This window comes from Myxine glutinosa, chromosome 1 (genome assembly GCF_964187855.1).
Source record: "Myxine glutinosa chromosome 1, kmMyxGlut1.1, whole genome shotgun sequence".
NCBI classification, from domain to species: Eukaryota; Metazoa; Chordata; class Myxini; order Myxiniformes; family Myxinidae; genus Myxine; species Myxine glutinosa.
Window position 1 is genome coordinate 213,620,036 of NC_136261.1, and position 24,875 is coordinate 213,644,910.

General features: G+C 46.5%; 1 protein-coding gene across 2 annotated transcripts in view; it reads right to left on the minus strand.

Annotated features, from left to right (window-relative positions):
- Window positions 1–24,875, minus strand: part of LOC137416793 (deleted in lung and esophageal cancer protein 1) — a 118,957-nt gene that overhangs the window by 65,119 nt on the left and 28,963 nt on the right. For both annotated transcript variants that reach the window (XM_068102421.2, XM_078783322.1), the window contains 5 exons: window positions 20,338–20,472; window positions 12,552–12,697; window positions 11,945–12,098; window positions 10,724–10,834; window positions 9,783–9,970 (listed from right to left, as the gene is read on the minus strand). In XM_068102421.2, coding sequence (XP_067958522.2) covers window positions 9,783–9,970; window positions 10,724–10,834; window positions 11,945–12,098; window positions 12,552–12,697; window positions 20,338–20,472 — 734 coding nt within the window. The remainder of the gene's footprint in view (window positions 1–9,782; window positions 9,971–10,723; window positions 10,835–11,944; window positions 12,099–12,551; window positions 12,698–20,337; window positions 20,473–24,875) is intronic.

Consider the following 24,875-nt stretch of genomic DNA (forward strand, 5'->3'; position numbering starts at 1 on the left):
GTTTGCCAATGACCACCTCGGCAAAGACCAGCACTTCTGGAACAATGTGCTCTGGACAGGTGAGTCAAAGGTAGAGCTATTTGGCCACAGTACCAGAAGACATGTTTGGCGAAAACCAAAGACAGCATTTTACCACAAGAACCTGATACCAACTGTAAAGCATGCTGGTGGAAATATTATGGTTTGGGGCAGCTTTGCTGCATCAGGGCCTGGGCTGCTCACCATCATAGAATCCACTATGAATTCTTCATTGTACCAGAGGGTGCTTGAGGATAATGTGAGGCCATCTGTCAGAAAGTTGAAGCTCAAGCGAAGGTGGACCTTGCAACATGACAATGACCCTAAACATACCAGTAAATCCACCAAGGAATGGCTGAAAAGAAAGAAATGGAGGGTTCTGGAATGGCCAAGTCAAAGGCCGGATCTAAATCCCATCGAGATGTTGTGGGGGGATTTGAAACGAGCTGTGCATGCAAGAAACCCCTCAAACATCGCACAGCTGAAAGAATTCTGGATGGAGGAGTGGGCAAAAATTTCTCCCAGTCGATGTCAGAGACTGGTAGACAGTTATAAGAAACGCCGACTTGAGGTTGTTTCTGCCAAAGGGGGCAATACCACCTATTGGAGCCAAGGGTGTATGTACTTACTTTTTCCACATGCGAAATTTGCATTATGTTTGTTTAAATTATACAATGGACTACAAAATGTAAATGTTTCATGATATTTGTTATATTATATCACCTTTATCTATCAATATTGTTGAAATGAAGATCAAATAGCTGTATGTTGAAATATGTTGAAAAAGTCAAAACTTTACATGGGGTGTACTTACTTTTTCACGTGACTGTATCTCCTCAATGAATATTGTTTCGTGAAAGTATTTTGGTGGTGGTAAAGGAGGAGTGGGTGAGGTTGGATAAAAAAAAGCAAATCACAAAGCATATCAATAAATAACGAATGAGGTAAAAACAAATCCTTGTATAAACACTGGGAACAAAGTAAGGGAAATGATAGGATAGCTCAGAGATAGCATACTTCCCCTTGAGCTGTCTCGTCTGAGTTTCATTCTTGACACACTTAAAACTGTTTTGCGGGCAAGGCGTTGTATCAATGAGTGCGTCATCCTTTGGAGGGATGTCAAGCTGGTCATCACATATAATAGCATTGGCTAACTAGTTGATGTTAAATATCCCACAATGTCTTTCACAAGGCCATTGCGTAAGCCACTGCATGCTGGCATCCTGGCCAACTCCAAATTCCTGCTTTAGTATACAAAGATTGCATCAGTGGCATTGCCATGCCAGTATAAATGGTACAAGCAAGAGGAAAGTTTAGCAAGTGAATGAATAAATGAAGTTTATATAGTAGAATTTGAGTTGGTATTCAGATATTTTTTGCTAAAATAAAATGCCAACAAAAAGTAGCGTATTATTGGTAGCTACATGGATCCAGTGAAAATGGTCTCGAGGTACGCACACTCGCCTCTAAGCTGTTTGGTTTGACCAGGGTTTGAATCTCACCCCAGCAATAAACTGTCATCCCAGTGTTTAACAGGCACGGTGATTCATCAAGGTGGGTGCCGTCCTTCAATGGGCATTATACTGGACGTCCCCTTTGCTGGCATTAGATGGTGGATGTTAAAGTCCCTCACGAAGAGTATGCGAGCTATCGCTGGCACCATGGCCAAACCTTGGAAATGATTGTGGACATTAAGGAAGAAGTGTGGCAACCCCAAGTAACAATGGGAGAGGCCAACATAAAAAGGAGAACAACAAGAGTGAGAAATGCTCTGCAATACATGTCACATACTGATTTGATATTTTCTAAGTCCAAAAACGGCAGAACTCTGAAAAATTGACAAAACGCCATGAAACTGGAACTTGTTCTGGAACTTACCATACAAAATAAAGCCATGTAAAAAGTTTCAGTTGAATATGTTAAAGGGCATGGGAAGAAGTCTGAAAAACCACAGGTTGGACAGATGGACGGACGGATGGAGAGCAAATCTATAGTCCCCTCCAGTGAAACCTACTAAGTATGGAGCCAGTGTATACCCAAGGGTATTTTTTTCTTACAAGTTGAATTATATCATTTTGTAAACCACAGAGCTTTTAAACTAACTTCTGCTTTTGTTCAACACAAAACTAGTTCAAATGCATCTTAAATGTCTATTTTGACCAATTTCCAAAATTACATTGCTTGCAGTAATCAAGTTAAAGCTGATTATTTAAATAGTTGGCATGTTTTTGCATGACTCCCCTAACTCTAAATTTGCCACACAGCATTTAAACTTTGGCAGAAAATGTTAACCAGAGGTCTTTGCATCTTTATGCATGTGCCCAGGTGAAAATGGAGTGAATCTAAATGCACTGCTGAATACACATCTTGCAGAAAGTAAACAAATACATTTGATACCTAAAGCCACACAGAAGATTCAGACTGACAACCCGTATCATACATACTCTTGTACAAATTAAAATCTTTAACCTGAGAAACTTAGAATTTTTTTTTCCAGTTTTCAAGCTCGAGAATGGATAACACTGCAGCTTCATTCCCAGTAACCGAGTCAAGTATGCCATTAGTTTCTCTCTTTCTCTTCCTGCTAGTTCATTCTCTTGTTTATTGTCTTCAACCATTGCCCCCACTGCACCTTCCATAAGTCTCGATCATATCCTCCGTCAGTTCGTACTTCATATCCTCCGTCACCTCACTCTTCCATGTCTCGATCTTTTAAATGGGGGAAAACAGGTACACGGGACTATAAAAACAAGATATTCACAGTCGTCCAACAAACACCAACAGCAACAACAACAACAACATGCATTTTAAGGCTATTTTCCCTGCTAGAGCGGGGGTTAGCCTTGCGGTCCCCAAGACAATCTTCTCCATTTTGCCCTATTTTCTGCACCTCCCCTTGTTAACCCCCTTGCGCACATTTCTTCTTCCACCATCTTTAGCCAAGTCTTTCTCGGTCTTCCCCGTCCTCTACTTCCTTCTACATTCATTTCCATCACTCTTCTCAACCAGTCACTTTCATCCTTCCTCAACACATGACCAAACCATCTCAACCTGTTCCTCTTCACATCATCAATCACAACAAACAAACACCAAAAACCACGTCCAACAAACACCAAAAAACAAAATTAATTCCAACTAGCAGGTACCCTCAGAATTTACACATTGTGTAAAATGTGACCACAAGTCGTCAACCCCACTCAGTCGCCAAACCCTCAATCCACCCATCCCCCAAATCCCAAGGTTTCAATCCCCTACTCACTCCAAGTTTACAAACCCCCAACCTCGCCACAAGTTCTCAACCTCCCCCCACCCACCAACCCCAAAACTTCAACCTCCCTCTCGCAACTCTGTCCTCTCTCTGTCCTCTTCATCCCAACTCTGTCCTGCCATCCCCTTTCTTCAAAGCAAGAGGGCATTCTTGCATCATTACACATTATTTCTTCATTACCTCATTGAAATAGTTGATTATTTAACTCTTTCCCCTCCCACATGTCAATCTACAGTCGTGGCCAAAAATATTGGCACCCTTGCACTTTTTTCAAATAATGCACTATTTTTTCCAGAAAATTGTTGAAATTAAAAGATATTTTGGTATCCACTGATGTATTTCTTTGGTTTGCAGTGGAACAAAAAAAATAAGCTGAAAAAATTACTAATTCTTAGCTTATTCCACACAGAAATCAATCCTGACAATTCTCACACTCTTACGATGTCTCTCCGAAAAGACCGACTGGACTTTCTACTTTCTCCCATCTCGACGAAATTTCTAATTTCTCCCATCCCATCTCCCATCTGGATGGGACGATGTCTCCCATCTACTTTCTGAATAATCCCCTCCAAGAAGTTCTGTCACTCAAGCTTTTGGGTCTCACTATCTGCCATGATCTTTCCTGGGAAAACCACATTTCAAATCTGGCCTCCAAAGCCAGTCGCCGACTGGGCATCCTCCGTCGTGCGAAGTCCTTCCTTGGCACACCTGAGCTCCTCACCACATACAAGGCTTTCATCTGCAGCTCAATGGAGTACTGCTCTCCCCTCTGGGCTGGTGCTCCTGCCTCACACCTAGCTCGTCTTCACGCTGGTGAAACCAAAGCGTTCAGAATCATTGGAATCTCCCGCGATGACGCTATCTCCGAGGGCCTTTCACTTACTCACCGCAGGCAGGTTGGTGGTCTTTCCGTCTTCTACCGACTCCTCTCCGGCCTTGCTCCCCCAGCTCTCTCTGGGCTCTGTCCCGCAAATATTCCTACAGGTCGCACAAGATCTGCCTGCAACCCTCTTATGGTTAAACTGCCAAAATCAAGACTCTCTGCTCACCTTCACTCCTTCATTCCTCTTTTCTCCCACCTCTGGAACAAACTCCCACACTCCCTTCAATCCCACTCCTCCCTCCTGGTCTTTAAAACAGATGTTCACCACCATCTCTTATCTTCCCCCATCCAAAACCTTGATCTTTTCTACCCCCGCTAATTTCACCCCAAATCCACTTTTTTGAGGTGACTTTTGACTTCTTTCCTGGAAGTCCTTGTTGTCCTTGCGTTTTATACCTATCCTGCCTCCCCCCAGGCCCTCTCCCTCCAAAAACATCTCCCGATGTCCCTGCTCTCAAATGTTGTGTTTGTGTGCTTCCTCCCCTTCTCTCCCCATCTTGTCGACCGCTCCCCTTTTTATATACTTTGTTTGCTTGTTTGTTTGATTTGTTTGTTTGATAAATGTTAGCTCTTTCACGAGCCTCGACTCTGTATACAAAAAACAAAAACAAAAAAATCCTAAAATGACCCGGACAATATTATTGCAGGGATTATCCTGGAGGATTTTAGCAATGGGAGAAAATCCCCCTGTGTACAAAACAATGAGATTTTTTCCAAACACGATGGGATTATCCAAAATTGTTTTGAGATAAAATTTTACTCGCTCTCGTCAAATCTCATTATTCTCGGGGTATTAATTAAAAAGAAATATGGTCAAGAAAACAAAGACGTGTGTTTCTTTCTGTATTCAAATAGACTATCTCACTCCCTGTGGCTTTTATTGCATAAACGATTAACCATGCCACAGATAAGTTTAACACATAAGTTGCCATGAATTAGCACATTTGATCACATTTAATAATACTGATTGAAAACATCAAAACTCATGTTGTTTGATCACATGACAATGTCCGCCTCCCTGAAGATAGATTGTTATCATAAGACAAGAAACAATGTTCTTAACCTTAGACAGTAAATCATCAGTTTTGCTGAAAAATCATGTCAATCACAATGTCCCTGGTGATAGTGTTATCAAAACCAAGAATGTTCAGTTCTGAATAAATATTGCGGTATTGCGGTAAAGTTTTGCCGGAAGTAGCTGTCTGCACTGTGGCGGCCCTGGCCACTGTCCCGCTTTCGCCCTGCACACGGTCACGAGCTGGATCATCCTGGTTGTCCTCAGTGTTAGAACTACTGCTGGTACCTATAAAGAATCGTTTTATACTTTGCCCATCAGGCTGTGGTTGTGGAGGTCTCTTTTTCGGCGGCATTTTCGGAAAAAGCGCAATCCAGAAACTACTGCAGACAGCGAACACGTGGTTGCCGAAAAGCCATCATTTAATGCCGCAAAACATTGTCACGGCTACTGTAAAGCGTGAAAGCGAAATTAAAATGGCTACGGTCTGTTTACAGTTTCGATTAGCTTCGTCTTTGACAACTTCCAGACCTGACAAAAGCAGTAGTAAGTACACGATTTGAAACTGTTTCACCTGAAAACTATACCGTGACAACTGACACGCTCTATGCGATTTTTTATCGCTCTGGCCAAAATTGTATGCGATATTTTCCAACTTTATACGAGAATATCACGGAATCGCGGCCAAAGTCAATCCCAGTTATTGGCACCTTTGAAAAGTTTTTAGAAATAATTAGATTTCAAGCAGGTAATTCTCCTTTACTTTGGAATTGACCTCACCTGTGGTGAGTTGCAGGTGCCTGCAATATAAAAAAATCACTCATTCAACCACTTTGAATGGAGAAAAGGAGTCATTCCGCTGTTTTGTGTCACTGTGTGTACCACAATGAGCATGAAGAAAATAAAGAAAACCAGAGAATTGTCTGAGGAGCTCAGACACAAGATTGTAGCTAAGCATGGACAATCTCAAGGCGACAAGTCCATCTCCCAAGACCTTGATGTTCCTGTGTCCACCGCACGCAATGTTATCAGGAAGTTTAAGGCCCATGGCACTGTAGCCAACCTCCCTGGACGTGGCCGTAAGAGAAAACTTGATCAAAGATTGCAGCGAAGGATTGTTCGATTGGTGGAGAAAGCACCTCGATCAACTGCCAAACAGATTCAAGCTGACCTTCAGGCACAAGGTATAACCGTTTCAACTCGCACCATCCATCGCCAAGTCAATGAAAGGTGGTTCTATGGTAGGAGACCCAGGAGGACCTCATTGCTGAGAGAGATATGTAAGAAAGCCCGACTGGAGTTTGCCAAAACACACCAGAACAAGCCAAAAAGCTGGAAGAATGTCCTGTGGACAGATGAGACCAAATTAGAGCTTTTTTGTAAAGCACATCATCTCTGTTTACAGAAAACAAAATGAAGCCTTCAAAGAAAAGAACACCTTCCCTACAGTCAAACATGGAGGAGGTTCAGTGATGTTTTGGGGTTGCTGGGCTGTCTCTGGCATTGGGTGCCTTGAATGTGTGCATGGCATCATGAAATCAGGAGATTACCAAGGCATTTTGGAGCACAATGTTCAACCCAGTGTCAGAAAGCTGGGTCTCCGTCGAAGGTCGTGGGTCTTGAAGCAGGCCAATCACCCCAAACACACTTTAAAAAGCACCCAGGAATGGTTCAAGACAAAACGCTGGACTGTTCTGAAGTGGCTAGCAAAGAGTCCAGATCTAAATCCCATTGAACACCTGTGGGGAGATCGAAAAACAGCAGTTGGGAGAAGGCACCGCTCAAATCTGGGAGAACTGGAACAATTTGCACAAGAAGAGTGGGTCAATCTGTCAGTAGAGAGGTGTAGGAAGCTCATTCATGGCTATAGGAAATGCTTGACTGCAGTTATTTTGTCCAAAGGCCATGCTACCAAATATGAAGTCGAGGGTGTCAATAATTTTGTCAATGCCACTTATTTTTATTTTCAGATTTAAAAGGATATATTAAATTCTGAATCAAAAACAAATGTTCTGTAATAATTACAGTGAAATAAAGAATTGTGGAGACCAAATACTTTCGTCAATTTCAACTTGTTTTTCGAGAAAATTGCGAGTTATTTGAAAAAAGTGCAAGGGTGCCAATATTTTTGGCCACGACTGTACTATTATGCCTCTTGTTCATAACCTTCCTTCCTTCCTTCACAACTTCTTCTTTCACCTCATTTACAATCTCGATAATCTTGTGACAACAATTATGGAAACTACCTTCATTCCCTATTCATAATTTCGTGAGATTCCATCATCTCACGATATGTGATGGAAGGACAGGCAGACAAGCGTATTATTATACAGTATAGATTATATAAACACATGTTGAAAAGCAAAAAGACGTTGGCATATCTTGCACCTTTGCGAGTATCTTATTTATAGACCATTGCAATAACACTCATATGTAGACTTTGACGTTTTATCAAGTAAAATGGAGGGTGTTTTGATTGGGTCAGGTTGTGTTTTCCACAGGGTTATTCACCCGGGACCTGCCAAGCAACTATCTGCAACTAAGATGTAGTTTCAATTTGCATCCTAGCCTGCTATTGTTGGTAGGAAAGATATGATGTGCAAGTAGTAGGGTCATGTCAATCTTCATGTTGTCCAACCAGAAGTGGTTTGAGCTTAACCTTGTATGGGTAGTCGCATTCATGCTTTTTCTCCTCAAATCCTGCACCAATTGATGACATCATGTGACCATGTGATTGTCATATTTAAAGAAACTAGCAGCAGTACCCGCCCTACGGGCGGGGCTTCAATTGGGAGGCCCAAATGAAAAGGTACAATATCAGAAATTGAATTTTTTTTTATTTTAAACGATTCATATAAACATCCGTTGATCATATCACATGCAAATCATCAAAATCTAAACAGTGCATGGCTAAACAGTACATGGACGATCACGTACCACATACGTCTCGCTCGCTCTCGTGTTGTCCCGATAATGACCCTTCCGCAGGTTCACCTACGGAAACCTTGTTACGACTTTTACTTCCTCTAGACAGTCAAGTTTGCTCATCTTTTCGGCGCACCAGCACAAGCCGAGAACGGCCCGTGCAGGGGCTGATCTGAGGATCTCATCAAACCGTCCGATCGGTAGTAGCGACGGGCGGTGTGTACAAAGGGCAGGGACTTAATCAACGCGAGCTGATGACTCACGCTTACTGGGAATTCCTCGTTCGTGGGACACTGTCTCAAGCCCCAGTCCCCATCACGGATGGGGCTCAGCGGTTTACCCGAGCCTGACGGCGAAGGGCAAGGTACACGCTGGCCCATCCAGTGTAGCGCGCGTGCGGCCCCGGACATCGAAGGGCATTAAACGTTCATTAAACATTAAATGTTCATTAAAGAATTACTAAACGAAAAACATTACGAAATTACATTCACACTGTCACGTCAAACACTACCGTCAAACATTACCGTGAACACATACATCGTCACAACATCGTCACAATGAATGTTATGCGAAAGCGAATGTCATGCGGGAGTCCAAACCTGAGAATGCTGTAGACTAAAGCTGAAATTGGGAAAACTAAATAGCCTATTTTACTCCTGGAGATCCCAGGATTACCCACCGAAAATATCGTTGCGATCGGTTTAGCAGTTTTTACGGTACCTTCGAACAGACAGACAGACAGACGGACGGACATTTGGTGAATTATAGTAAGATGAAATTTTCTCCTTACTTCTCAGGCACAAAAAGATGGTCATTGATTTTAAAATATTTATATCATTATCACAACATAAGGTGAAAGTTTTCATCACAGTTCCCCTTCAAGTACAGTACAGTACTGTATACAAAAGATCAACCAGTAATAAATGAAGAGACCACCGAGTGAAGATGCAGCAAATAACGTACTGTTGAACCCCGAGATTCGCGGGGGATATGTTACTGAAAAATGCCGCAAATATCAAATCCACGAGTGGAGGCATGTTTCAATGGGAAATGGGGGGATAGGTTCCTGGCGGTTCGTGATTCATAAGGGAAAATCAAAAATCCTGTGAAAAACTGTGAATACACCCACGAAAAACCATGAATACGCAAAGCACAGGATCGCAAATGTCAAAGCAGGTCAGAAAAACCATGAATATGTCCATGAAAAGAATGTGTCAAATCTCCTGATGGTGGATGTGTGGTGGACCTCTGATGGTGGACCTCTTCACATCAATTACCTTTATGTACATGTAAGCTACTTTATGCGAGATGTGTGGAAGATGGTTTTAGAACTGTTATGTGCGCAGCTGGTGGGAAATAGTTAATGTGTGGCTGGAAGTGGTTTTATGCGTGACGAGCGTGGAAGATGCTTTTAGAAGTGTTATGTGCACTGCTGATGGGAAATGATTTATGTGTGACTGGAAGTGGTTCATGTTGATGTGTGGAAGATGCTTGTCGAAGTGTCATCCGCGCAGCTGGTGGAAGTATTTTTTTTTTTTGCGCCTGTGAAAAACCGCGAATACGCAAAGCACAGGGCCACAAATGTAGAATCAGGTCGTATTTTATCACCCACGAATGTTGGGACCTCGAATGTCGAGGTCTGACAGTATATGTATGCAAACAAGAATTAAAACCTTTGATCGTTGTCAAAATCAAGCTTCTGTTGCTGGGTAGGCTTTTTGGTGGGCATCATTATTATCAGCCTGCCATCGGGCATTGAAAGTGTGCTGGTTAAGTCTCCAGTCTCAGCACAGATAGACAACTGCAGTGGATCCGCAATGCCAGCTACATAACATGCCATGGAAAGGTCTACAATGGTCTCCTGTATGCAGAAAATGCAGCATCAATGGTATTAAAAGAGCATAATTAACCTCAATAAGATGTTATGAAAGGTCAGAAATAAAACACAATACCGAGAAGGCAGAGGGGGAGGAGGGGTGACCACCCAGGGGCCCGGACCTAATAGGGGTCCGTAATTATTCTTTCAATTTTGTGTTTCATTATGGGAGTATCGTTATAAATATAATTACACTGCCATGGGGAGTATTATGCTATTGCCACCCTCTCACGTAGCATAAACTACTGTGGGAAGAATCTAGATAATGATAATCACAGTATTGACCTAATGAAGTAAATGGACACAGGAGTTGGCCAATGGCCAAACACCATCCAGATGCAATGGGTTAAGAAACGAATCCGCATATACGAATAAGTGAATAACACCCAAATTTGCCAAGGCATGTGCTTCTGACGACGAAAATACGAAAACCTCCATATAGGTTGTTCTTTTTGAAAAAAATCGTATTTTCATATACATATCAAAGAGTTTCACCCATGAGAGGAAAGGAAAAACGGTATGAAGGGGTCTGACACTAAGTATTGCCCCGTGGCCCATTCTGGCTCTCGGCGCCCCTGCAGTTGTGTCTGCCTTTGACAACACCATGCCACCTTATACTCTGCTCTTATGTGAAATATTTTGTGACTGGATCGATTTGACTACGGTATTTCTTTATGTCGTTAATTCCCAAAAATAATAAATGCAAGTAACATCTTACTCTGCTTGAAAAATTTGTACCGTGGTTTTTGTTTTGAAGTCCATGGTCACTTTGACGTCTTGGTGAGGACCAATGGTTCCATTCGCTGGAGTCATACTGACTGTGCACAAATTTGCCTGTGCTCCCAGTAACTACAAAAGAGAGAATATCATGGAGGAAGAGAGAGATTTTTTTTTTTTTTTTTTTGGATACAACATCGAGGCTCGTGTAAGAGCTAACATTAATCACAAAAAAAGGACACACAAAACATACAATAAAGGGAGCGGGAGACTAGATGGGGAGAGAGAGGTAAGCACACCAGTACAGCAGCAGAGAACAGGGACATCGGGAGATACGTGGGAGGGAGAGGGCTTGGGGGGTGGAGGCATGGGAAGGGGGTGGGGAGGGAGATATACATTTCCTTAAACTAGAAAGGCAAACAACCCATGTAAGGGGAATTGTACAAGCCAGCATTTTAAGCTTCAGGCTTTGCCATGCATTTTGCACGAATCAAGCATCATTAGAATGACAAAATTAGCTTATAATGCAAAATGCCATCTATAAACTATTGTATGTGAGAGCACGTAACATGAAGGAAATCAGGAAGCGAAATGAAACATGATCTAGATGCTATATATGCATAACCTAACACATCATCAGCGATGTCATAAAAGACATAAAATTGTATTGGAAAGAAAGACACATGGCTACCTTTACAGTTATGCAATTGTATCCTTCAATACTAGTCATGATTTCACCATCAAGGAACGGTACTGTAGTATTTGCTATCAGATGAAAGTCGTCAATGTGAGTCACAAAAAGTTATCACTTTTAGGTATCATTGATGATGATGGTGATGGTGATCATTGATGATGATGATGTTAGGATCATCCAACTTGAATGAGGTTAGCAACAAATTAAAGCAGGCAATTAAATATGATACCATGACACAACCACTGCCACAGATTAGATTAGATGAATGTATTCAGTTCAACCTCATTTGAGTGACCACCTATTTTACCTATTTTACCTATTTTACAGGTGAAATATGATGTTACAGACTTAAAGCAACTCAAAGCTGGTATTTTAATTTAGAAATGCTCACTCTATGCATTTGTCATGTTATATTCCTCATCAGTTTGACCATATTTAATGCAGCAGTGATGAAGCCTTTTAAAGGTGATGTTAGGATGATGGTCTTGACTTTATGATGATGAGGATGGTCCTTTGAAGGTTAAAACCACATGTTATTTCAGATGTACCTGACCCCAAGAAAATGTCGTTGAAACGAAAGACAGGTTGCGAAGCTCGACAGACATCTGTTGCGGCAAACCCGGGTAAACCCCCTGCAGGGTCAACTGTGGACTCATGAAGCATACCTGTGGCTGTCGCACCTCGGCATGTATAATCAGGAGCCTACGAGAATAAGAAAAAGGTTACATTCCATACCGCCATTGCAAGTGCACAATCTTCTATTTAGTTATTTCTTACGTGGAAAATACAGAATGATCGGTCCCATATTCATTCAGAATGGTGTGTTGCAACAAGGGAAGGTAATACGAGTCAACCACAAAGAGTGGACTGGCATCAAATGTAGGCCAGACCAGATTAATCATTAAGAGCAGGGGGGGGAAAGCAGACACCCCACTCTGATGGTCGTTAATAAAACCAGCTAGGATTTTACTGACAATCTAATAGTGACACGTCAATCCTCCTGAGACTATCTTCATTCCCTGAAGATTACAAGCCAAATCCTCAAGGCCGCTGCTTTCAGCAGTATTTGAAACCCACGAAACCTCTGAGATCCCAGTCCAGTGTCCTCACCACAAGACCGCTACTTTACTAAAATATACATTTCGCGATACAAACCTGGAGTGTCCATTTTGTACATTAAGTTCAAGAACTGCTTCTAGGCTGCAACAGCAATGTGGGTAGAAGCTAAGCTCCACATTGAAGCGTTGCCCTGGGTGGAGAACGCCATCTCTGGGTCGAAAAACAAACTTTCCACACTCGATCTACATTCAACAAAGGCAGAAAGGATCATGATACATATACAGTATTAGGCAATTGATTAATGATTCAGTGATGTATTTCCTAAAGGGTGTTTTTCAGATAAATTTGAAGTTATGACTGTACGAAGGCACAGAATGTTTGTTCAACCCACTCCTCAAATGCTACTCCTCAAATTTCTCTCTGTATCAAACAGAGATGTTTGATATCCAGATTTGATATCCAGATTCAGAATTCAGAATTCAGATTCAGATCCAGATTTGATATCCAGATTTGTTTGATATCCAGAGGTGGCCTTAAAACGATCATTCATTCATTCATCAAACAGGACTTAATGAAAATGCAATGTATCTGATGCCTCCCACTCAAGCGACCATACCATGCATGCTTCTTCTTCTTCTTCTTCTTTCATCACACTATATCCCAAACTAAGCTCAGAGCATGTAAGATTTGTCTATGTCTTTCATCAACCGTCTGGCTAGGCCCACTATTCAAAATCAATTGATTTGAACAGGAATTTTTGGAGAATTTGGGAAGAGGACCAGTGATAACTGGTTTTGTTGTTTCTTGTCTTTGTTGCAAAAACACTGTGGGGTCTTTTATGTCCACCTGCAATTAATGATAGCAGACAGATGCCAAGCTACCTGAAGGGCAGCACACATTGTGAGGCAACCCCCTGCCTGGAAAGCACAAATCTGACACTTTTATGGTTGGATCAATAAATTAAACCCATACTATCTCAAAGGTAAGTGTGCTTCCTCTGCACTTTGCTATCGCACACCTAGCATCAGATTAAGTTTGCATTAAATACTGTAATAAACGTTTTTGAGCCTGCATATAATGTAATGAATAATTTTGTTCAGCTCCATCAAAAGAAACTTGTTCTACATTCTCACCACTTTTTTTTTTTAGATTGTTAACCTATTTGTTCCAGAGGAAGCAAAATGCACTGGAACAGCACTCGGTGGAGAGTATACCTCCGCCAGTTTACGTTTTGTATCCCACTGATAGGTTGGATCTGGATCCGGAGCTGAACCAAAAGCGAATCAGCTTGTTCTTGTCACACACTTAACCTATCCACCAAGTTTCGTCCATATTTAACTTTTTGAGATTTCGTGATATATATTGGTTTAGCCCTATCACTCAATGGTGAAGAATCACTTTAAAGATTCTCAGATCCACATCCAGATTCAAATCTTCACCAAAATACAATCATTTCATCGTTGTCACATCTGCTACCACTCCACCAAATTTCGTCTGAATCTGTCCACAACCTTTTGAGATATCCTAGTCACAAAGAGACAGACGAGGGTGAAAACACAATGTCCATCCACCCTCAGTGGCAGAGGTAACTAGAACGCCAACAACTTGCAGAAAGTCCGGGTCTGGATTCGGACCTGAACCAAAATCGAATCGGCTTGTTCTTGTCACCTAACCAGCTCGTCCACCAAGTTTTGTCATAACTCGTCCACAACGTTTTTAAACTATGTTATATAATCGCTTTTCACCCGAAATCTCAATGGTGAAGAATCACTTACAAAATTAAATAATTATCGTATCCGAAACCATGATCGTTTTAAGGCCATTTTCCCCGCTAGAGCGGGGGTTAGCCTTGCGGGCCCCATGACAATCATGGTTCCCTGTTTGAGGCAATGTTTTTATGGCCGGATGCCCTTCCTGACGCCAACCCTTAGTCGCCTCTGATGATGCGCAGGGATACGGTGTACCTATTCTAAACCGGGGTACACACCGGGATCATTCATCCCAGCAAGCTGGTACTCAATTTGCCACCCACAGAAGGATGACATTTGCCACCCACTCATCCTTCGCCCACAAAAGGATGAGTCAATCCCCCTGGCGTTGATTTAGCGATCGACCAGGATTCGAACTCAGGATTCTAGGATCCAAAGCCTGCAGCCTAACTGCTAAGCCAACACCGGGCTTTTCTTGAATGGTCTGGGATAAAGCAGACTGTAGTATCCTGGGGTAAAGCTGTCAAATCTGGGGTAAAGCAGACTATCTGCTGTAGCAGTACAACATGATAATGGAGGAATTGGAAGGACGTGTCATGCCATCCCTCCTAAAGCCGCTAAGCGATCGGTATTGCTTCAACACCCAGCAAAAGACTCCATGGCACAGCAAGGGAAAGAACGCTCTCCTCTGGATCTCAGTGATTCGCCACCCTCCCACTCTCCACCGGTAGATAGTTTTATTGCATTAAAGGGTGACTTTCTGTAGTTTATTTTACATTTATTTACAGAACTGTAATACTATTAATGTACAATAAAGAATATATTGTGGTGCTGCGCACACACGACTCGATTGCCAGAGAGTTAGGCCACAACGCGTTGGTATAACAAAGTCTTTATTCGAAAGCTCGTACTTCAGCACTGAGCGCGCTCGAGCTTAGAGCCCGCATATATCTCCCGAGGCCACGCCTAGTCCCCGGGCGTGGCCGATCGGTCGATAGGCGGGGCATGCATTCCAGTTCCCCGCCTGGACGTTCGCGCCACCTGCTGGTGCGCTGAATTCGTGTCCCTTGTGTCCGCCACACGCGCCCCCCCAGAATTCCCGCGCACCTGAAGGGTGAGTTTGCGGGGAAGCCGGTTGACCCGGCCGAAACGCCCCTTGGCGATGGGTGCCGGTCTGGGGGGTGGCGGGACGGCGGGGCTGGGGGGTGCCGGTGGTCCGACCGCCGGGGGGCAGCCTCGACGCGGAGGCAGAGCTGCTTGCGCGGGGGGTGGTCCGGATCGAGGTGGGCCGGCTTGAGGCGGTCCACGGAGATGCGATCCGGGGCACCGCCGATGTCGATGGTGAAAAATTTGTCCCCGGTCTCCAGCACGCGGAAGGGCCCGTCGTACGGGGGCCGTAGCGGTGCCCGGTGGGCGTCGTGCCGGACGAAGACGTACTTCGCCGTGCGAAGCTCCGGGGCGACGTGGGAAGGCGGGCAACCGTGGTGTGCCGTCGGCACCGGGGCGAACCTCCGGGCGGTCTCCTGAAGGGCGGAGCGCTGTTGCGCCGCGGACCCAGGAACCGTGGAGTCAGGGATAAATTCACCCGGTACCCGCAGTGGTTGCCCGAAGACCAGCTCCGCCGAGTACGCGCGCAGGTCGTCCTTGGGCGCCGTCCTGAGGCCCAGCAGGACCCAGGGGAGTCTGTCGACCCAGCCGCCGTCGCGGAGGCTAGCCTGGAGCGCGGCCTTCATTGAGCGATGAAAGCGCTCGCACAGGCCATTGGCCTGGGGGTGGTAGGCCGTGGTGCGGTGTAGTGTCACCCCGAGCCCTTGCGCCACCGCGGCCCAGAGCTCCGAGGTGAACTGGGGGCCACGGTCGGACGAGATGTCCGAGGGGGCACCGAACCGGGCAACCCAAGTGGCGATAAAGGCCTGCGCCACATCAGCTGCAGAAGTCGCCGCCAATGGGATGGCCTCCGGCCACCGTGTGGTGCGGTCCACCATGGTGAGGTGGGTGAACCCCCGCGAGCGGGGCAGAGGTCCCACCAAGTCGACGTGCACATGGTCGAACCGACGCTCGGGCACCGCAAACGGGGCCAACGGGGCCTGGGTGTGGCGGTGGACCTTTGCGCGCTGGCACGCGAGGCACGTCCTGGCCCAGTCGCGGATGTCCTTCCGGAGGCCATGCCAGACGAACTTCGCCGCGACGAGCTTCTGGGATGCCTTCGTGCCTGGGTGGGACAGGCCGTGGATGGCGTCGAAAACTGGGCACCGCCAGCCAGCGGGCACGATGGGGCGAGGCCGGCCGAGGGAGACGTCGCATAGGAGGGCCGCGCCCGCGGCATCGAACGGCACCTCGGTGACGCGGAGGCCCGTGACGGCGGTCCGCAAGGCCTGGATGCCGGGGTCGGTGGTCTGGTCCTCCGCCATCCGGGCATAGTCGACCCCGAGGTGGACCGCGAGCACGACGGACCGGGAAAGGCAATCCGCCACCGGGTTGTCTTTGCCCGCCACGTGACGGATGTCCGTCGTGTACTCGGACACGGCAGGGAGGTGACGCTGCTGCCGTGCCGACCATGGCTCGGTGACCTTGGCCATCGCGAACACAAGGGGCTTGTGGTCGATGAAAGCCGTGAACGGGCGGCCCTCCAGCAGATGGCGGAAGTGTCGGACCGCCAGGTGGAGCCCGAGCAGCTCGCGGTCGAAGGTGCTATAGCGGCGTTCGTGCGGGCGAAGCTGCCGGCTAAAAAACGCCAGCGGTTGCCAAGCACCACGCACCCACTGCTCGTGCACCGCACCCACCGCGTAGTCCGACGCGTCGGTGGTGAGGGCGATCGGTGCATCGGGCGCCGGGTGCGCCAGCATGGTGGCGTCGGCCAGGGCCAGCTTTGCGCCCGCAAACGCCGTGGTCATCGGCGCTGACCAGGCGATGTCACCTTTGCCCGGCTTGCCCTGGCGGGCCTCGTGCATGGGGCGGAGGAGCTGGGCGACGTGGGGCACGAAGCGGTGGTAAAAATTTACCATGCCCAGGAACTCCTGGAGCCCCTTGATCGTGCGGGGCCACGGGAAATCCCTGACCGCCTCCACCTTGGCCGGTAAAGGGACGGCCCCGTGCCTGGTGACGCGGTGCCCCAAGAAGTCGATGTTGGCGACGCCGAAACGGCACTTGGCGGGGTTGATGATTAGGCCATGCTGGCCCAGGCATTCGAAGAGCGTGCGGAGGTGGAGCAGGTGCTCCTCCCGGGTCGCGCTCGCGACCAGGATGTCCTCCAGGTCAACAAACAGGAAAGGTAAGTCGTGCAAGACGCTGTCCATAAGCCGTTGGAACGCCTGGGCCGCATTCTTCAACCCGAAAGGCATTCTCAGGAACTCGAAGAGGCCGAAAGGGGTAATGACGGCCGTCTTCGGGACGTCGTCCGGTTGGAAGGGGACCTGGTGGTAGCCCCGGATGAGGTCCACCTTGGAAAACACGGTCGTGTTTGCCAACCGGGCGGAAAAGTCCTGGATATGCGGGACCGGGTAGCGGTCGGGGGTGGTGGCATCATTGAGCCGGCGGTAGTCCCCGCACGGCCGCCATCCTCCGCCGGGCTTCGGCACAATGTGCAGAGGAGAAGCCCAAGTGCTGTTGGAGTGCCGTACGATCCCCAGCCGCTCCAGCATGGCGAACTCCGCTTTCGCCACCGCGAGCTTCGTGGGCTCGAGTCGGCGTGCCCGGGCATAGACCGGCGGCCCGACCGTGGGGATATGGTGCTCCACCCCGTATTTAACGGCCACCGCTGAGAAGGTGGGCCGCGTGAGGGCCGGGAAACTGGCGAGGAGGCGGGTAAAGTCGTCTGCTGCCGGAAGCGTGCAAACTAAACTCGCCGGGACGGAATCCTCCAGCAAGCCGCTCAGTGAACCGCTCAACGAGCCGCTCAGCGAACAAGCGAGCGAGCTGAAGGTTTCGGCCTGGACGAGCCGACTGCGCTTCACGTCGACCAACAGCCCATTCACACATAGGAAGTCCGCATCGAGCAGTGCCATTGGCACGCTGGCTGTCACGAACGACCATTGAAAGCGCTGCCCTCCGAACCGCAGGGAGAGGCAACGCTTCCCGAATGTGCGGATGGGTGTACCGTTGGCGGCAAGCAAAGCGGGGCCCCGGCCCGCGGTTTGCTTGTCGGACATGGAGGCGGGGAGGACGCTTACCTGCGCTCCTGTGTCACAAAGAAAACGGCGCCCGGACAAGGTGTCCCTGATGAACAGGAGGCTGCCGGAATGGCCGACGCTCAGGGCCGCTAATGAGCGCCGGCCCGGTCATTTCCCGACCTGTCAAAAGAGCACGGCGGGCGACACGTTTTAGCCTTGCGGCCGAACCTGGCGTGGTAGTAGCACCAGGTTTGCGGCGGCGGCGGCGGCTGTGGTGTTGGTGGCGGCGGTAGTGGGCGGGGCGCAGCAGCGGCCACGAGGGAAGCCGGGGGTGCTGTAGCCTCTGCCCCGGGATCCACTACGGCAGCACCGTACACCGACCGCGTGTCGCAGGCCGCGAAAAACTTGTCGGCCTCTATGGCCAGGGCGCGGGGTTCCTTTATCTTGGAACCGGCCAACGCGAGGCGTACCTGTGCGGGTAGCTGGCGTAGGAAAAGCGCCTGGAATAAGAAATCCGGGGGTTGGTCACCAAGCAGCGACAGCATAAAATCCATCCGCACGGATGGTCGTGTGTCGCCGAGTTCAGGAAGGTCCAGGAGGCGGTCGGCCCGTTCGATCTCCGTGAGCCCGAACGTGGCGAGCAGAAGACGTTTGAGCGCCTCGTATTTGTTGTCGCCCGGCGGACGCTGAAGGATGGACACGACTCGGGCGGCAGTGCCGGGCCCGAGGGCGGCGACCACGTGGTAGTACCGGGTCTCGTCCGCCGTTATGCCTCGGAGCTGAAATTGAGCTTCGGCCTGGACGAACCAAACGTCGGTTTGTGCCTCCCAAAACTCCGGGAGTTTAACTGCGACGGCGTTTGTGGCCATGGCGCTTTCGGTGGTCAGCGACGGCTGAACCAATCGGGGTCACCAGTGTGGTGCTGCGCACACACGACTCGATTGCCAGAGAGGTAGGCCACAACGCGTTGGTATAACAAAGTCTTTATTCGAAAGCTCGTACTTCAGCACTGAGCGGGCTCGAGCTTAGAGCCCGCATATATCTCCCGAGGCCACGCCTAGTCCCCGGGCGTGGCCGATCGGTCGATAGGCAGAGCATGCATTCCAGTTCCCCACCTGGACGTTCGCGCCACCTGCTGGTGCACTGAATTCGTGTCCCTTGTGTCCGCCACAATATAACGAATGATGTGTATAAATTTACTTAAAGGTGATGCATTTAATGTGGGCGAAGGAACCTAACCCTCCCCCCTCCCCTATTTAAATGAATTATTATGAGATAAATTGATCCATTTGACATCATGTCTTCAAGAACGTCACCACGACGTTAAATGAGGAACAAGTGTATGTCTGCTTTAGCCAAACATGGGCTGAGGGTCGGTTGGCCACAATGTGAACATTTTGGCTGCGGCCGCAAACTAAGACAGGAGTGCCGAGTGCCAGAGGCGTGGCACTCTGAGGTATGACATCACTCAGAGGAGATTATGATCTTCAGGAGAATGGACATGAGAAGATACACGATTATCCATCAATAGCCTTTCATTTCTTTTTCACCACAACCATAGCATCCCTCCTCCCCACCTCTTTCCTCTTCTTCTTCTTCTTCTTCTTGCAGTTTTCCCATTCACACACTTCTTCATACACTTCTCACTTCTCTGTTCCCATGTTGTCTTGTTTTGATGCCTGAACTGCTTGTTTTTCGATTAGTTGAGTTTACAAGCAATAATGTTTTAATATAATACGCAACAACCCCACTCCCTTTTTTTCAATAATCGCAGTGTCACTGAAAGTGCAGCCTTAACATTCGCTGGTTAATTTCAAATTATAACTTTTAACACCACGATGTCTAAACAATACGACATTGATGCTTTACTATTTCACAAAAAGGAAGACATTGAATAAAACAACCTGACTTTCATTTTTGTATGGCCGTGTACCGGAACCCCACTCTTATTGGGGTCAAATTTTAATTCCTAAAAGCCACCCCTTAAACTCAAGACCATTTATCTTTTCCTCAGTATTTTCCACAAAAAACTGTGGCCCACTTTGTAGCACAGCCAAAACTTACATGATCATCACTGATGAAACTCCAGTGTGCAAGTTGCTGGCTGGTGTTATGAATGGACAATGACTTCTCTGCCTTGTCTCCAAACCTAATCATGCCAAGATCCACAAATGGTGGATCTAACAGTACTTCTGGGCCCTGCAGTAGCAATGGCATGAAATCAGCAATGACATGGGCAAAACTCTTATAATAGCAAGAATAGAAAGCTTCCATCAGAATTCTCCATACAAAAAACAATAACATTACCACAAAATTATGGAAATGGCAAAAAACTGCATTGATCCAGAAACCAAAATGGGTTTCAATCAGGGAAACACAGGTCATTCATATATAACTGATCTGCCTATATTTAAATTAAAAGTAAACTCTAATTTTAATGGTGTTTCAAAAAGTTTTAATAACCAAATAAACAGGCTTGTTAACCTTTATGCACCCAAAAATTTGACTTTCCACAGTTTATGACCAGCTACTTTCAGTTTTTTTTGCACAAGGGTGTAGGCTCGCAGACGAGCTACATGATAAACTGCAATATGTTTAATGTGGGATGGGATTCATCTGTGAAGAAGGGAAATTAGACAGTTGTCGAAATAAGTCCATTTTAAAAGGTCATCCATTATTATCATCATTATTAGTACAGTACTAGCAGAGTGCCTGCCAAACAGTTGATCTTGTTCCAAGTGTGTAACGGTTCGTCTGACACATCCCTTTATTTGGGTAGTGTATAAGCAACAGACAGCTGCTTCGATTGTTCCCGAAAATAATAAATAACTCGGGTTACATACATGAATCAAAACCCTGCGTACTGTTTATGTGCATAAATAATAGAGTGTGGTAATATAGCTCGGATAAATCCAATTGCACTGGTGCATGGGCCGACAGTCCACCAGAGGCCTCACGCCTGAGGCCTATGCGTACTGTCGCCTTCACAAAGCCAATGACACCGATCGGCTCCAACGATGATCCTTTTATAACAGTCACTTAGGTTGTTTTACACTGAACAGAAAACTTATAGGGAGGGCATGGTGATTGTGAATATGACACTTCTGAAGATGTCAGGCTTACCAAAATGGTGGACATATGATTTTCTGTTCAACCAATGGGCACAAAGCAGACATACATGCATATAAACACTTGCAGACACGTACGCGCTGGTTATGGGATATTAAAGACTAAATTGCATCACTCATGCGGGTGCCAAACATAGGGAGAAATAGGTTAGTCTGCATGTCTGGAGTTCTAACATAAGAAAAAGCTTATGATGTTGTTGATATCGATATACGGTATTGATGTTGGCATTCCAAAGATATGTAAACTGTATAATTATAATGAGGTGCAGATACATGATTTTAGGTGGGGGGGGGGGGGGGCGAAGAATCGTCCATTGTTGTTGTTGTTGATTGTTCAATCGGGAAATTAAAATGACAATAACAAGAGGGAAGAAAAGAGGGAGAGGATTGGGTGGAGGTGGGGATGAGCGCCTTGAGGGTGGGGATGAGCGCCTCGAGGGTGGGGAGAGGAGTCGAGTGGGGAGGGAGGAGAGGAGCGACTGCAGAAAGAGTGGTGTGTCTGCGTGCGTGCACAGGATTATGGTAACAGCCCAGTCCAATAGTAGTCCAGTCAAAATGTGAATGGACCCGCCACTAATTGCAAGAGAAACGAAGTAATACTTTTCTGAGACCTTGATGTCTACTAAATATCTGCCCAAAATTATACTTAAATATATTCAGTGGAACATGGTTTTTCAGGTCCTTTCCGATTTGGGAACTTTTCGGACTACCGCAATGTTTGGAAATTAATTATATGACAATATCACTCTTAATAATACACCAAATCAACTCTAAATTATTTATTTAACCATGTTTGAATACACTACCACAACTATTTGTACCCAATGTCCTTCTGTCCGTTCACAATATTTAACACGTCACTTCGTCTCTTCCATGGTCACTATCATCAGCATCCTCGAAAACGTCCACTGATTCGTCTGCATTTGCACAAATACCTCTGCACTCCCTACATGCAAATGTGCAAGGCAGCCCAAGTTTCCGACAACTACAACGTTTATCACTGCAACCACCCTGGCAAGAACACCTAACCAGCTTTAGGAGATAGTCTGGTGCTGCAGAGAGGTCAGAATGCATAGGGATCATCCTGGTGTCCATGATCCTCCATCCCCAGTCAAGCGGGTTGAGTTTGTGTCCTTTCCACTACTGAACCTGTTGGAATACCCGTAGGCTGTGATATTTGGAAGCTGAGCTCGTGGGCGGAAGTACCCGTGGGTGCAACGATGTTTTGTTTGTTGTCACCTTAGCATGAAATTTTGCTACCCTCAATTCGTTCAAATTGTCTGATGGTTTGCCTCCGTACACACAAACCATTGCTCTGTCTCCTCCAGCAATGACCTCATCCTGTGTTGACTCTTTATTGCCGAAAATTAGGGCCTCTTGCTGGAACATTTCATTGTCCTTGAACAGTTTGAGTCCAGTGCCTTTGCCGATCCCAAAGACCCCTTGATGTCGTGTCGCATCCCAGGTACGCATGGATGAAGAGAATGTTTTCACAGACAGTATCACCCAGAGCCTCTCTGACTTTGCCAATGTCCAAGTATTGTCTTGGATTCAAAGAACCCTTTTTCGGCTCCGACATTAAGTAGAGAGTGTGCGCAGTATTCTTGCGAAAATAGTAGCACAGTAGTATCAACAAGTCAGTGTCTTCACCAACAAGAACAGTGTTGGATTTTGAAGAGCTACAAACTGCAGTTGTTGCTATGAGTAGGTCCGCATCCCCACTCGCATGAAGCACTTCACAATGAGATTCTTCCAGTTTCTTCCCAAGAATGTCTATGAATTGTTGCTTGTTCTCCTTGTTCCGAAGAAACTCTTCCTTCTTGACAGAAAGCGTCATGGTTTGAGAAAGAGATACCTTCACTGATGGTCGCTCACCCCTTTTCTGATGGGCACAGTCTTTCGTTGAGGGACCTTCACGATAGCTATCAAACACGACGATAGCATGCCCGTAATGCCGACTAACATATTTCAGGTAGCGGTCAAGAATATCCTTGTACTGTTCACCTGACTGCCACGGTATGCGCTGCAATAGGGCACCGCCATCGAGTACGTATTGTATATCGGACGGTTGTGCAGTATCGGCAGGTGCCAAGGATTTGATTGCTGAGGCTAACCCTGGCTTATTGGCGGACAGCAAGGCATATTTGGTCTCGAACAAAGATGGAGGATATGTGCATAACTCACAAAGGAGTGCTTTGGATAAGTCTCCTACTTCAGTGCCAGCGATCACAAGTCTCTGGAAGAGTAACTGAGGGTCGATATTGATGTCTCCATCTGGTGTCTTCATTGCAGACTCTGAGTCCATAGTTATGGCTTGACCCTTCTTCTTGAAGCTGTATTCAAGCACACGTTTACCACTCATCTGGCCCAAGAGCCTTTCTCCCACAGTTTTCGCCTCATCAACATTCACCGTTGTCTGGGAAACTATACCAGTGAAAATGTTGTGAAGAGTATCGTCGTCTTGAAAGGGATCCCTCTCATGAAGAAACTCAAGCATTTTCTGGGAATCAGCTACATCATTCTTCTGTCTAGACTTTGATAGATCCTTGTGCTGTTCACTTGTCACATACATCACATCAGTGAGGTGTTGGAGGGCGTTGTTCACCTCTGCAAAGAAAGGACTAGCCATGACCCAGACTGAGCGTTGTGTCTGTCATCCCTCGTCCCCTGGTCAGACCACCTGATGTCTTCAGACTTCTCATAAGTACTTCTTCGATGACTAAATCTGTAGCACACTGATCAAATCTCTCACTGCAAGCGTCACTCCACCTCTCGTTCACGGCTCTCGTTCAATCTGAAAATAAAGTATGATCCACTCATTATAATTGAGTATAATTTTATGTATTTGTTCAGAGGATCGACAGGTTTCAGAAAAATATCATTTTTTTTCTCTTGCAATTAGTGGTGGGTTATATTTGTGGACGTTAAAGTCTTAACGTCGTTTCGGAGCTGAAAACAATATGGCGGCCTATGGCGGCCATTTTGTGACGGATCGGGTTGGAATGCAATAGCAACCTACCTTGTGTAGTAAGGGTTAAACATTCTAAGTTTGATCAAAATCTTTTAATATTTGTGGACGCTAGAGTGTTAACGTCGTTTTCATGACCAAAAACAAAATGGTCGCCTTAGTCCGCCATTTTTCAACGGATCGGGCTGAGAAGTAATACCAACCTGCTCCTTGTGGTAAGGATGCTGCATGTCAAGTTTGATCAGAATTGGTTGATATTTGTGGACGCTGGAGTGTTAACGTCGAAAAGTTAACGGACGACAAACGACAGACGATGACGACGGATGCCGGAGGGTTCAGTATGTGATGAACTCAACTGGACGGTGGTCCAGTTGAGTTAAAAACAGGTATAGTGGACAGAGGAAGTAGTGAAGGCAATTGGTGAAAAGAAGGAGGTTTGGAAGAGGATAGAGAAGATCAAGGACAGAGGCAGCCGGATGCGGGGTTGCTGCACCTGTATGGGCAGA